Here is a 15185-nt window from a genome sequence, read left to right as displayed (position 1 = left end):
CAGGCAGTTGCCTGAAAACTTGAGTGTGATGGTCCCAGAACAGTCAGATTTGGATCATTCATTATTCAGGGATCTGCTGTTGACTTGGTCAAGTGAGCCACTTTTTCATTAATTAAATGAAAGGAGATGAATAAATGAATGGTTTCCAAGTCGTGCCCAAGCCTGGCAAGTGGATGGAGAGGGGAAAGAGGAGATAGCAGAGAACCTCCTAATGGTTCAGCCTTCAACTCTTAGATATTGGGGTCCCTCAGATTTTATATGGAAAAGGATTTCATAGCACTTTAGTAAAGAGTCTCAAAGACTGTTGTTTTCCCAAGTTTTTGGATTCTGTGAACCAGTTTAAAAAAAAAAAATGTGTTAGTCTCTCAGTCATGTCCAACTCTTTGAAGGCCTCCTCTGTCCATGGAATTCTCCAGGCAAGAATACTGGAGTGGGTTGCCGCTTCCTTCTCCAGAGGATTTTCCCAACCCAGGGATCAAACCCAGGTCCCCTGCCTTGCAGGCAGATTCTTTACCATCTGAGCCCCCAGGGGAATTTAGGTTGGCCAGGGTGGGGAGGGGAGGCACGGCCCATTGGCAAATAGAATGACTTGAGATGAACCCTGTCCCCTGTCACTATAATTGCAAAACACTACAGAAAGGATATACTCTCAACAACACGCCAAACAGGTAAAACCAGTTCTGTGCATTGAAGAACCGCAAATGCTCAGCAGGCTGTTCCTGTTGTGGAGATTTGATGGGGCCCTGGCCTGAGCTGAGGGGGGCTTGTTGAAGGTACCTGCTTGTTGGGCAGGTGCTTTCTGGAGGCCTGTTCCTCAAAAAATCAGTCTCGAATAATGAGTTTATTTTACAGCGGAGACTAAAAAGGGCTTGCTCAGTTGTTCTCCAGAGGGTGGTTTCTTTTCTTTTTCTTCATTTCTTTTGATTTTTAAAAATATTCATAGATTTGGTAAGGATTTAAGCAGGCGTACATTTTTCTCTGCCACAATTAGCATATCAAAACATTCACATTTCATTCTATTTGAATCTTTTGTCCTCATCGAGCTGTGAATATTTTAAGCAAAAGGACTTCCATAGGGTGTATTCTAGCCTTGACAGTTCAATCTGGAAGAAAAACACCATGATAAAGTTTATAAACTGAGGCTCAGTACTGGAGGGAAAGGGACGGGGCAGGAAGGGTGTCAGAAATGGACCCTGTGAGCTCCGAATTGTCTGTGGCAGGAAAGGATGGGGTGGGAGATGGAGCCAACCGTCAGATCATGTCGCATGGGTTTTATCTGATGGAAGCACATCAGATCCCATGAGACCACATGTAGGTTTGCTTGGAAGTTAAATAGAATCTCAGTGATCCTTGGAAAGGAAAAGCCGTGGGTCATTCGGAGTTCATAAAGTCCTAGTTACGTGCTTGCTGACATTTAAGATCCCTTAAATGCTGCATAAATTGGAAAGTTTTCTAAAATATACAATTGTATCAGAAGGCTTTTTAATAGTTTATAAACATTATGTCTTATTATTCTAATATTAATATATAATTAATATATTTAAGATTTTAACACTTCTGCTACAGTGATATCAAGACAGTACAGTTTTAGCTAGCATACATCAAGACCGTGAGGGACTTCTCTAGCGGTCCAGTGGCTAAGGCTCCATGCTTCCAGTGCAGGGGTCCCAGGTTCGATCCCTGGTCAGAGAACTAGATCCCACTTGCCACTAGTAAAATCCCGCATACTGCAAGGAAGACTTGAAGATGCCATGTGCCACAACTGAGACCCAGCACATTCAAATAAATAATTATTTCTTTTAAAAAAGAGGTTGAAACTTTTAAAGTCCATTATCAGATAGGAACCTTGATTGAAGCAACCTGAAGTTACTCTGGTTAACTTAAGCCAAAAGAGAATTGATCAGAAGACGATCAGGTTCCTCATAGCTGGATGGGAAGCTGGAGACACAGGCCTGGGCAAGAGTCAGGGAGAACAAGAGCACAGCGGAGATCTTGTCCCGGGAATGGTCTTTCTGAGTCTGCGCCGCCTCTCAGTTCTGCTGTGGCATTTAAACCAGTTGGCCCTGTGCCTCTGGGCCCCCCTCAGTGTTCTGACTGTGCTGAGCCCATGATGGGTTACACTGTTTAACTTCAACAGGGGAGAAGAATAGGGCGGGAAGAACACCCCCTTTCTAGCTTTCATAGTTGGTGATGGGGCCCTGCCGCTCACCCATCTTGTAATTCCCCTCCCTCCCCTCCCCAGGAAGGAGAGACTTCAGATGCTGGACGGCTTAAACAATAAAAGTTCATCGTGCAGTTGGGGAGCAAGTTTCTGAGGAAGGTGAATCGTAGTTAAATGAGGCTTAAGGAATGAGTTTTTGGTCTCACTCAAGGGAGCTCAGTGATGTTGTGCAGATTGTTAGACCTCTGGGAGCCTCTGGGTCCTCATCTTAAGAAAGGGAGTTTTGATCACAACCCCAGCCCTATGACTCTGCAACCAGAGTCTTCTTTCCAGGAAAAAGATACAAATATGAATAGGATAATAGAAGCAGGCAGGTCTGTAAGAAGTGCCTCTTTTACCATAGAGAATGATAAGTTGAAACTATCTGAAATACAGACGCGGGAAAGCTGGATTTAAGGAGCTCTGCTAGAGAGGAGTCACTGCAGAGTGAGCTGCAGGGATGCATGTGGACTTAGGAGTCAGCTGCACCTTGCTGCTCGTGCTCTTTCACAGTTCCGCCCTGTACTTGTGGACTGACTTAGAGGAAATTCCTCAGGCTTGTTTTCTCATCTGTGAGGTGGAGATAATACTCCTTGATAACACTCCTTGACCGTGGTGAAGATTTAAATGAGGTCCCATACGTCAGAGTGCCTGCTGCATAGGAATCGATGTACTAAGGTTACTGCTTCCCTCGCTAGAGGCCTGGGGATCTGGTTCTAGAACATAGTCTTGCTCTCTGAGTCTCCCCCTGGAGGGGAGGGAGTTAAATGGGAATTTAATGAGCATTTGCCCAGTTCAAGTTCACAGTCCCAGGCTCCAGGCCAGGACTCCTGTGGGGTTTAAAGAAAAACCAGAGTTTGGCCTTGCGTTGCTGAGCGCACAGGCCGGCGTCTCCCTGGGCCATGCTCTCTGGGCGCAGCATGAGAGAAGAGTTGTGACCTGTGTGATACCAAACTTAGTACAAAGTCATTGTTTTACTTTTACATTTTTATTATAAAATGAAACACAGATAACCATATAAAACAAATATGTAGTTTATTGAATTATTTTAAAGCAGCTGCCCTTGTAGGTCAAGATAGTGGATCTCGCCAGCACTCTACAAGCCCTCTACATGCCTCATCTCAATGTAACTGCCCCCCGAGCCCCCATAGTCACCACTATCCTGACTTTAAGAATAGTCACATCCTTGCCTTTGTGTCGGAGAAGGCAGTGGCACCCCACTCCAGTACTCTTGCATGGAAAATCCCATGGATGGAGGAGCCTGGTAGGCTGCAGTCCATGGGGTAGCTAAGAGTCGGATACAACTGAGGGGCTTCACTTTCACTTTTCACTTTCATGCATTGGAGAAGGAAATGGCAACCCACTCCAGTGTTCTTGCCTGGAGAATCCCAGGGATGGGGAGCCTGGTGGGCTGCTGTCTATGGGGTCGCACAAGAGTCGGACACGACTGAAGCGACTTAGCAGCAGCAGTAGCAGTACCTTTCTCTATAGTTTATCACCTAGATGTGCCTCCCTGGATAATATAGTTTATTCCTACCCTCGTCTTTTAAATTTGATGATGTCTGCTAAGTGTTTTAATCTGTAGGTTTCCCTCTTTATCCCTTTCTCTTCCTTACAGTTTATCGGTTGAAGGACTGGGCTGTTTGACCCATAGTTTCCTGGGTTTTGCCGACTGGATACTGATCCTGGCACATTTCCACACGTCCCCGTGCCCCCGGACTCCCTGGCACCTTTTTCATTTTTGCTTTTTGGCTGCACTGTGCAGCATGTGGGATACTGGATCTTAGCAATTCCCCATCCAGGATCGAACCGGGGCCGGCTGTATTGGGAGCACGAATCTTAACCACTGGACCACCAGGCAAGTCCCGCCTGGCCCTTCTTATGCCACCAAATACAGCGTCTTCTATAAAGGAGCTCCGCGGCCATGTTGTAGTTGAACTGGATGGGAACATGGGATCTTTGGTACATGATTCACTCATAATTGAGATACCTCATATCATCTTCTAATTTCCATGGCAGCTGATTTCTTTTGAAAGAATTTCTAGGAAAGCCTTATTTTAGATGAAGTTTACATCGCAGTTCTTACGAACTGACTCATTTTTATCCCTCATGCATCTTTAGAATGATATATCGAAGATCAAATCCCAGAAATCCCATTAACCTCTGGGTTATGCAAAAATTAGTTGTTCAGTTTTTCAAGTCTGTGGTGTCAGTAACAGAAACTGTGTGTTTCTAATATTTGTTTGGTAGCTTTCTTAAACTGTTACAGGCATATGTAGCTCTGCAAATTCATGTTCCACTTATGTCAGTCAGGAAGGGAAAATATGGAGAAACTATAGTTTATCTGAAAGAATGTGGGAATAGGCTCTTTTAATCAGTAAGTGTTCTCCTTAGCTTAATGTGTTCATACGCACCTTCATGTATGTGGTAGTTTCTAAGGAATTTGTATGCAACTCAATACATATAAACTATATATGAATATAATTTAACATTTCTTCAATGAGTCATGATCTTATACTGCCTTACAGCCATCACTATGGGTGATTTTTAAAAAATGATTTATTATTCTACTTGTTGACCACAGTGGGTCTTTGTTGCTGCACACAGGCTTTCTCTACTTGTGGCAAGCTAGGGGTACTCTTTGACCGAGTCCAGAAGATTGAGATGATAAAATATAGGTTATTGTGTGTTTTGCTAGAAAATATTACCCAGAATCTTCTCACAAATCCTAGTTATTACCACCTGCCATTCATTCTGTTAACATATACTAGCCTCTGGCTAAGCATGAAGTTTACTTGCATTTTATGAGTACTCAACAATAGAGAAGAAAATCATATTTCTACATACAGTTCATTGTCAAAAAGGTATTAAAATTTCTCACTGAAGAAACAATAGAAAATAAAATTGATGTTAGGGACTCTGGCAATCCTGCTTTTGTGTATGCCCAAACTCTGGCAGTTGGTGATGGACAGGGAGGCCTGGCATGCTGTGGTCCATGGGGTCACAAAGAGTCGGACATGACTGAGCGACTGAACTGAACTGAACTGAAGCCTCCAATGTCTGGATGAGGTCCTGATGCTTAGGGGTGAAGAATTAATACATTCTGGGGGATAAACTAATGAATGAACACATCTCTCATCAGCCTGTAGGTGTCCATAATCCACAGTTTATGCCTCAAAATAAATTTCCAAATCCTGAAGCTTGCAGACTCTCCCAAATAAATGAGAATGCATGGATAGATAAATGACAAATACAGAAAATGCTCTGTGTTGTTTATCACATGATTGAGTAAGAGTCTCTTCACTATAGGTGAAAGAATGCAGTTAGTAAGTCTGGGAGGATCACAACAAACTGGGAAATTTTTCAAGAGATGGGAATATCAGACTGCCTTACCTGCCTCCTGAGAAACCTATATGCAGGTTAAGAAGCAACAGTTAGAACTGGACATGAAACAATGGACTGGTTCCAAATTGGGAAAGGAGTACGTCAAGGCTGTGTATTGTCATCTTGCTTATTTAACTTATATGTAGAATACATCATCCAAAATGCCAGGTTGGATTAACCACAAGATGGAATCAAGATTACCAGAGAAATATCAATAACCTCAGATACGCATATGACACCATCCTGATGGCAGAAAGTGAAGAGGAACTAAAGACCCTCTTGATGAAGGTGAAAGAGGAGAGTGAAAAAGCTGGCTTAAAACTCAACATTCAAAAAGTGAAGATCATGGCATCTGGTCCCATCACATGATGGCAAATAGATGGGGAAAAAAATGGAAGCAATGACTTTATTTTCTTGGGCTCCAAAATCACTGCAGATGGGGACTGCAGCCATGAAATTAAAAGACATTTGCTCCTTGGAAGAAAAGCTGTGACAAACCTAGACAGCATACTAAAAAGCAGAGACATCACTTTGCTCACAAAGGTCCATCTAGTCAAAGCTATGGCTTTTCCAGTAGTCATGTACAGATGGGAGAGTTGGACCATGAAGAAAGCTGAACACTGAAGAATTACTTTCAAACTGTGGTGATGAAGAAGAGTCTTGAGAGTCCCTTGGACAGCAAGGAGATCCAACCAGTCCATCCTAAAGGAAAGCAACTGAATGTTCTTTGGAAGGACCGATGCTGAAGCTGAAGCTCCAGTATTTTGGCCACCTGATGGGAAGAGCTGACTCACTGGAAAAGACCCAGATGCTGGGAAAGATTGAAGGCAGGAGGAGAAGGGGATGACAGAGGATGAGATGGTTGGATGACATCATCAACTCAATGGACATGAGTTTGAGCAAATTTTGGGAGATAATGAAGGACAGGGAAACATGGCGTGCTGCATGGGGTGGCAAAGAATCCGACAAGACTTAAGAGACTGAACAACCAGTGTGGGTTTTAGTCCTGGCTCATCTTTTCCTGTAGGTGGCGCGAGTGGCAAAGACCCCTGCCTGCCAATGCAAGAGATGCAGGTTCCATCCCTGGATTGGGAAGATCCCTGGGATGAAGGCATGGCAACCCGCTCTAGTATTCTTGTCTGGAGAATCCCCATGGACAGAGGAGCCTGGCACACTACATTTCATGAGGTTGCAAAGAATCAGATACGACTGAGTGACTTAGCACGCATGCACACACGTGGATTAAAATTAGACAAATATCAATGAAAATAAAATGTGCGCCTCTAATAGCAAATGTTACACAAATCAGTACAATGATGTCTGTTATGCTAATTTTTATTTTTACAATAGATTTATAATGGTCTATATATTCTGTAGCTGAGCTATAGAACAGCCATGGCTTATCTTAGAGTTTAAAAATTCATAAACATGTGCTGCTTTTGTTTAGGTTCTAGACTGGGGAGGAGAATGCCCCAACCACATCCGTCAAAGATAAGCATGTCGTTGTTCAGTTGTTAAGTGGTGTTTGACTCTTTGCTGCCCCATGGACTGCAATGCGCCAGGCTTCCCTGTCCTTTACTGTCTCTCAGAGTTTGCTCAGTTTGATGTCCATTGAGTCAGTGATGCCATCTGACCATCTCATCCTCTTGTTAACTTTCTTCTTTCTCTGAAACCTTGGCTCACTGAGAATAGAGAAGTGGGTGAAGCCCATTTCGTGAAGTTGAGTCACGATGGGCCCATCTGTATAACCTTTGCTGGGCCTCTCTGATTGGCCAGTGAAGGAGAAAAGGGTGAATTCCTGAGCCTCAGTGACCCCAGTTCTCCCACCAGTCACTTGCTTTGTCTTAAGCAGTCTGTAGTTTCTACTTTTGCATTCTCCTTTCATTCCTACAGGCCATGCAGGACGCGCTGGCAGGCCTTCCGGAATGGTACGGGATTAAAGGCATGCAGGCCCACTGGATTGGCAACTGTGTGGGCTGCCATCTGGACTTCATGTTAAAGGTGATTGAGCAGGAGCATCTGCAGCAGTTAATGCTCACAACCCCCCTTCTGCCTCTTTAGGCCTCTTTTTAGAAAAGTGGGTGCCTGTATTCATCACATAAATCCTGGAGGAAAGTATAGCGCCTTTCCCAGGACAAATAACATTGACAGTTATTGATTCGTGGACAGAGGAGCCAGGAACTGGGGAAAGCCTCTTTCTGGGCATGCTCTGACATCCTTTGATGGGGACCCCCAAGTAGGCCTGGGGGTAGGCCCTGGGGAAGCCTCCTGAAAGAGGAACTGCGGCCCTCTTCTCTCTCCCCCTGTCTGCCCCTGCCTGGGACCATCTCAGGCCCCCACATGCCTGCCGGTGCCTAGGACTGAGGAGGGGTGGGAACAGGGGATGTGGGCTGGGGAGCACGGCAGCCCAGAGTGCAGACTGAGAACTGAAACGACCCTGCTTCTTGTCAGGTTGATGGGCAAGTCACAGGAGAAAAGCTGAGCGCCTACACAGCCACCCCCGAGGCCGTTTATGGCGCCTCCCACGTGGCCATCTCTCCCAGCCACAGGCTCTTGCACGGGCACAGCCCTCTGAAGGAAACCTTTCGGAAGGCCCTCGTCCCTGGCCAAGGTAAGTCGGCAAGTTAAGGTTAAGAAGGGAGCGTTACGCCTTACATTTCACAGAGTTCACGGTCCTTTCACATATGTCATCCTTGTGATCTGTTCCTCTCCTTGGCCTGACTTTATGTGTTGATTTTAAAACGTGAGGATCAGAAAGAGACTTGAAAATAAGTTACTTTGAGTCAGTAGCTTCTCCGCTTCTTAAGTTTTTGTTTGAAAGTTCAACTCTTTCCCTTTAAATATAATCTAGATTCAAAGCTCTTTTCTGATAAGAATAGAATCTTGTGCTTAATTTATAGTCTCATCATCAAATAAAACTATACTGACAAGGACAGGAAGGAAGCCAGTGAGAAACAGAGGAAACATTTTCAATAACTTAATTTTAGTGTCTCTTAAGAATTCACAGAGTGATCCGAGCAGACCAGCAGGGTCCTGGTCTTTAATGAGAACCAAGCTGACCTCAAATTGGCACAGCGAGTGTTGGTCAGTGAGGATGAGAAGTGCCTGTGCATTAGTCTGAAGTCCAGGGCTGCAAGCCACAGAGTCCATCTCTGGCTCACCCAGAGGAAAGGGGGAACATACTGGAAAACTGTGGGGAAGAACCAGTCTGGAAGAAGACTTGGACTAGGCAGCCACGGGAGTTGGGGCAGGAAGAATGAATAATGTCTTGATACCACTGACTGAGGGAATCTGCTCTCACTTTGCCATCAACACTTGGGGCACTTGCTTTGAGATTTGTCCTGCAGAGCAACGTGTCCGATTGGTACAGCTGGGGACCCCTGGCCTCTATGTTGGCCGAAGGAAGGCCAGGTACCTTATTCCTTGATAGCCCTCCAGGACTGTCATCCATGAGGAAGGGATAGCTCTGTAAAACTCAGGCTCTTACCAGAGGAAGGAGTATGGATCCTGGGCAGGCGAAAGGAACTCCCCTGTTAATTAGAACTAGGTCTCAGGAGAAATGTAAATATTTCTGTAAAAATCTCAGCCCGCTTCACTTTTCATAGACTATATAAACTTCAACCCAAGCCACACAGTCTGAATTATTGCAGGTCTGTTTAAGTTACTAGATTAATAAAAATTTTTGAATAGTAGTATAGTTTCATGTTTGTTTTTTTTTTTTAAATAATTGGAATGCATAAAATAGCCAGAAGGAAAGACTCCCTGATCAGATTGGAAGGATAAATAGTGTTGCCCCAGCTTCTCTCTGCTGAAGATTTATAATTGTTAACAACAGTAATACTCAGATCAGTTAATATTTACTGAGAGCCGGCTGCGTGCTGAGCACTCGGGGATGGGTAGGTGGCCACTCACAGTCTTGCCTTCTGGGAGGCTGCAGCAGAGGAGACCCAGATGCATACGTAATTCTCTGGCCCAGGACACATATCACTCGGTTTCATCTCTTTTGTTGTATATTGAAATAAAGAAAAGACTCTTTTAAGATTTCAGTGTGTGCTTCTGAAGTCCAGTATAGCTCTCTCTCAGTTTTATTTTCCATTTATTCAAAATAAAAATTGGATTCTTTTCAGTGGTTTAAAGGGAAAACTCATCATTTATACTCTCATGAACATTTTGAGATTTCTTGAGAACTATGGCAGTGGAATAATATCTAAAATTGAAAAACTAAAAAATGTGAATCTGACCTTCGATTCCCCCTCCATGCTTAAGTTGGGGACATAAATTAAAATGAAGTAATAGCAGTAGGGGATTAACTAGCTAATAAGTTATAAAAGATATAGTTCCTGCCATGAAAGATACTATATGAACCCAAAACATTTTCACATGTAAGAAATTAAGAGGCTGTTGTGGCATGGGCCAGTTTTCACAGTCACGTTGGTATTAGCACATCTGACTTGGCCTAGTTGGTTTCCTTTTGGCTTGGTTCTCCCCTCTTTAGTAATTTCTGAAATAAATCCAAACGGAATGCTCCTCTTGGCTCTAAATTTTCCGATTCTAATTTTCATAGTGGAAATATTCTTTTTGCAGATGCCAATTTATTCAAAGTCTCTAGATTAATTTGCACGTCAGGTCTCTGGATATTGACCTGTGGCCTCAGTCGTTTGTGGCCAATACAGTGCCCGAGCGTAACGCGGTTTCCCCGAAGGTGAATTGAAACTGCTGCATGGATATGGGTTTATGCCTCCTCTGGCCTCTACGGTCACATTTTAAACCTGAGCATCTTATCACTAGTGTCATTTACCATTGCCAACTGGCTCCGTTCAGACAGGCGCCTTGGTTTTCCCTCAAATATCTGTTTTTCAGGATAAATAAATATTAAAGCAGTGACCACTTCAAGTCACGGTAGCACACAGTTGTGATAGAATTTATCGCTTGCCTGAGCTTAAATTATCACACTCAAGTTCCTACAGTTGCTGAGTTGGTGTCTGCATATGGGCTCCTGAGTTGGCACAAGACGACCAAGGTTCTGATCCCAGATCTATCCTGTGACTGAAGGAAGTTGAGTTTTCCCAGCAGCGCAGGTGATGGGGCTGTCAGGCAAGGTGGTGTGGGGGCCTGGTGGGTACAGAAGGAGCCCTGAGGGGCTCTGAGGAGGAGGAGTATGGACAGGGTGGTGCTTGAGTGTTAGAGTGGAGGCAGGAGAGCTGGCTTCCCCAGTAGTGAGGTGAGAGGTGAGTAGTGAGTGATGGCCCTGAAACAGCGGCCATCGGGATGGAGGGGCGAGAACAGCTCTCAGAATTATTTGTTTAGAAGACTCCTCGGACATCTCCCTGATTTTTGGCCTGGCTGACTGTGTTGCTCATGTGTTTGACTAAATGTACTGTTTTGCTCAACATCCTGTAATTGGCACAGATTCCTTTAAGAGAGCAAAAAGTAACGTCCCTCTCCGTACAGATCTTGAAATCTAGTGTATTTCCATAATCATTGACATTGTCTCCTCTTCTCAGTTGACTACCGCTGACTTAAGTCGTGTTACATAAGCTGTGACTTGATAGGAACTAGAAACCATAAAAAGCATCAATGGGGGAAATATTGTCCGAGTTCTAGACGCTGTTCTGTTTTTTCCTGGAGTCTTTTTCTTACACTCCTGATATTAAAATATGCAAACCCTGGGGCTTTGGAACCGTGCATTTCAGCTCTGAGTCACTGATGATCTACACAATGCATTTTTTGCCAAAAGGGTAAACGAGGTCTCTGTAATAAGAGGCTTAGGAACCCTGTCGTTGTTGACACATTAGAGAGAGGCCCCAAAACATCAAATAATTTATGGCTCCCTATTGCTTTGCCCTGTCTCCATAGAATCAGCATGAGGGTGGAACAAAGGGCAAGGAACAGAATCCTGTGGGTAATAGTTTGTTCTTAAACCTAACTGTCCCTGCTAGCATCCTTGCAGTTCAGCAGGTGTTAATAGATGCTGTGCGGAGGAAAGCTTCTGTGCTCAGGTAACCTGGCATAAAGCAGAAATAAATAGGTTTCTTTGCTTCCACTTGTCAGTGTCTTCTCTGTGCTGACGTGCGTTGTGACTGTCTACAGGGGAACGTCATGCGCCTCTCCTCACGCGTACTTGACCACGGGGCCTTCTTTCCACAGAGATCTGGGGACCTAGCTGCAGGCAGCACCGCTCTGCACCAAACAGAAGTCTCTGGTCTGTTTTTCCAAGGGGCATGAAAGACCCGCCTAGTTTGCAGTGGGGCCTGAGAGAGAGGGCAGCTTCTTGCCTAGAATGTTTGTAATTACTGGCTGTTAAGCTAGGAATCCTTTGTGTTTTCTGCGGCGTTTCGCTGTGATTTAACCCCTGTATGAACTGCTTCAGTTACTTGGGGTTTCTCCCTGGCTTTCTGCTTCACGTTGCCGGCACACGGCTCATGAGACATGTGGAGAACGCCAACTCTGACCAAGAACTTCGGATCTTAACTTTGGTTCTTTCTGAGAAATAGGTCGTGACTGGGTACAGCAGGCACATTGCTGTAGGGCGTTCATTACACATCTGCTCATGTGTAAATTCACATATTAGCTTTTTTTCTAATTGAAAAACAGTCACAATAGACTTTTATGTGGGAAAATGAAAAAAATCCAACCCTTTAATCCATACTGTACTTTTTTTCATATTTTTCTGATAAATGACTTTATTGATATATATTTTGCATACCAAAAAATTCATCTATTTAAAGTGTACAGTTCATTGGTTTTTTGTATATCCACAGAGGTGTACAACCATCACCACTGTCAATTCTAGGGCATTTTCATCACCCCCCCAAAGAAATGTCATACCCTCTAGCAACCATACTCAATGCCTCCTATTTCCCCAACCCCAGAAGACCACTAATCTACGTTCTTTCTCCATAGATGTGCCTGTTCTGGACATTTCATGTACGTGGACTCGCGTGATATTTGTTCTTTCGTGACTGGCTTCTTTCACTTAGTGTAATGTTTTCAAGGTCATCCAATGTTGTTGAATGCGTTAGTACTCCATTCCTTTTTATTTCAGAATAATACTTCATTATAGATACCACATTTTATTTATCCATTCATCAGTTGATAGACATTTTGGGTTCCACTCTCTAGCTAGCTGCCATGTCCCTTTGGTACGGATTCTTGTGCGGATATATGCTTTTATTTCTTCGTGTATGTATCTAATTCTGATTTATTTCTTCGTGTATGTATCTGTTGAGTTGTTGGGTCTTACGTTAATAGGAACTCTATATTTAACTGGTTGAGGAACCGTCAGACTTTCTCAAGGCAGGTGCTCTATTTTACATCCCCAGAAGCAGTGCAAAGGGATCCATTTTCTCCACATTTTTGCCAGCACTTGTCACTGTCTTTTTTGTTATGGTCATGCTAACGGTTGGTCATGCTAATGGTTATCTCACTGTGGCTTCGATCTGCGTTTGTTTATCCGATGACTAATGGTGTTGATCATCTTTTCATGTGCTCATTGGCCATTTACATATCTTCTGTAGAGGAATATCTATTCAGAGCATCTGCTCAATTTTTAATTGAGTTGTCTTTTTATTCTTTAATTTTGATAGTTCTTTATAGTAGACACAAGTTTCTTATCAGGTATATGATTTACATCCATGTTCTCCAGTTCTGTGACTGTTCTTTTCACGTTCTTGATGGTGTCCTTTGAAGCCTGGAAGTTTTAAATTTTGGTGAAATCCAATTTACCTATTAATACTTGCTTCTTCTGTTTTTTGCTTTTGTTTTGTTTTTGCTGTTTTGTTTTGTTTTGTTTTGCTTTTGGTGTCATATCTAAGACACCGTTGCCTAGTCAAAGATCACTCAGATTTATACACCTGTGTTTTCTTCTAAGACTTTTATATTGGATCTTATATTTAGGTCTTTAATTCATTTTTAAATTAACTTTAATTTATTCTTTTGCATGTGGTCATGCATCTTTTAAATTCATGTTCCCACACACACTCATCCTAAAAATGAGACTGCTCCTATCTTTTGTTTTTTTGTTTTTTACTTAATATGATATCAGAAAATATTTCTTAGTTTTTAGGCAGGCTTGTCTTTAACCCATGCATAATATTCTATCAACTCAATGTACCATAATATTCTAAATCTTCCCTATCATGTTGAATATTTGGCCTTTTTTGTGTTTGGGCTATTACGGAGACAGTTCTTTGCCTCTGTAGAATAAATTCCTCAGAAAACAGCTCCCCACCCCCCCCAAAAAAAAAAAAAAGAACGAAGGAAAACATCCCCAAGAGTGCGATTTTTTTTTTTATGAACCCTTTTTTGGTTCTTTTTACATGTTGCTTTTATTGGTTTCTGGAAGGGCTCAATCAGTTTAGAGTGTCTTACCAGATGACATACGAATTCCAGCACAGCTTCACAGTGAGGGTGCCCTTCTAATTTTATTTTATGTATCTGTCTTTCGGCTGTGCTGGGTCTTCATTTCTGCGTGGGCTTTTTCCTGGCTGCGGTGGCTTCTCCCGTTGCTGAGCACGGACTCTAGAGCACACTCCAGTAGTTGTGGCTCGAGGGCTCAGTACTTACAGCTCCTGGGCCCTAGAGCTCAGGCTCAGCAGTTGTGGCACACGGGCTTAGGGACTCCGCAGTGTGTGGGATCTTCTCAGACCAGGGGTTGAACCTGCGTCTCCTATATTGTCAGGCAAATTCTTTACCACTGAGCCACCAGGGAAGCTTTTTATTCTTTAATTTGATAGTTCTTTATAGTAGATACAGGTGGTCGGGCCAAGGCTCTTTCCTTTCTACTGCTTGGCCCCTCTAGGATGTCGCCCTTATCTGTGTGTTCTAGATTGTTCTGCATGTCATCTGCATTGTGGTCACAAGGGTGGGGGAGAAGGGCAGCCCCCCTCTTTGCGAGCCTGGCCTCCGGCTCTTCTGCACGCGCTCCCTGGCCACTCCTGGTGGAGGCGCTGAGCAGCACTGCCATTAGCCGTGCGGCCATGTGTCCAGCAAACACTGGTGCTGAATCAGAGGGCAAGACAGACACGGGGTCAGCTGGCATCCTGTGCCCGAGCCGTTTCTCTGCTATAGACCAGAGATTTGTGGTCTGTTTGGACAATTATCCTCTGTTTGGATAATTCCAAATTAAGTGTTTTGTTATGACCACATAAATATTGGTCATCTGAGCCAGATATACTCTGATTACATTTTCCTTTTTATATAACTTTCTATTTTTCCTGAAGTTCATGATGTTCTCTCTCTCTCTTTTTTTTTTTTTCATTTGTTTTGTGTTCTTTGAATTTCTGATTGTCTTCCCACGCCCTCCCAGAAGCTCTTTAAAACTCCTTTCAAGTTTTCTACATATTCCGGTCTGTCAGAAAGTGTGCCCGTCCCCTTTTTTCCCCGACGATGCTTCCTAGGGCCCTCTGTCCTGTTCGCATGTCACCTGGTCTTTCTCCCGGCACCTGCCATCCTGGGAGTTCTGTCTGTCTCTGCTCTGCAGATGTCCCTGCCCCTTCTCTTTGTTGGATTCCCTGTTTGTTCCCTGGATTCCATGTCCTCCTTTTCTTGATTTACCCCTTACTTTCGCAGGGCTGCCATGGTGGCTGAGATCGTAAAGCAT

At 43.7% G+C, this 15185-nt stretch overlaps 1 protein-coding gene across 4 annotated transcripts in view; it reads left to right on the top strand.

Moving 5' to 3' along the window:
- The window catches only part of LARS2 (leucyl-tRNA synthetase 2, mitochondrial), a 146752-nt gene that overhangs the window by 80970 nt on the left and 50597 nt on the right, over positions 1-15185 (top strand). For all 4 annotated transcript variants that reach the window (XM_010817882.4, NM_001435144.1, NM_001435143.1 and 1 more), the window contains exons 8-9: positions 7478-7585; positions 8036-8195. In XM_010817882.4, the coding sequence (XP_010816184.2) occupies positions 7478-7585; positions 8036-8195 (268 nt within the window). The remainder of the gene's footprint in view (positions 1-7477; positions 7586-8035; positions 8196-15185) is intronic.

This window comes from Bos taurus, chromosome 22 (assembly GCF_002263795.3).
Source record: "Bos taurus isolate L1 Dominette 01449 registration number 42190680 breed Hereford chromosome 22, ARS-UCD2.0, whole genome shotgun sequence".
Taxonomy (NCBI): domain Eukaryota; kingdom Metazoa; phylum Chordata; class Mammalia; order Artiodactyla; family Bovidae; genus Bos; species Bos taurus.
The sequence above is the reverse complement of the archived record's forward strand: the minus strand, read 5'-3'. Positions and strand labels throughout refer to the sequence as shown.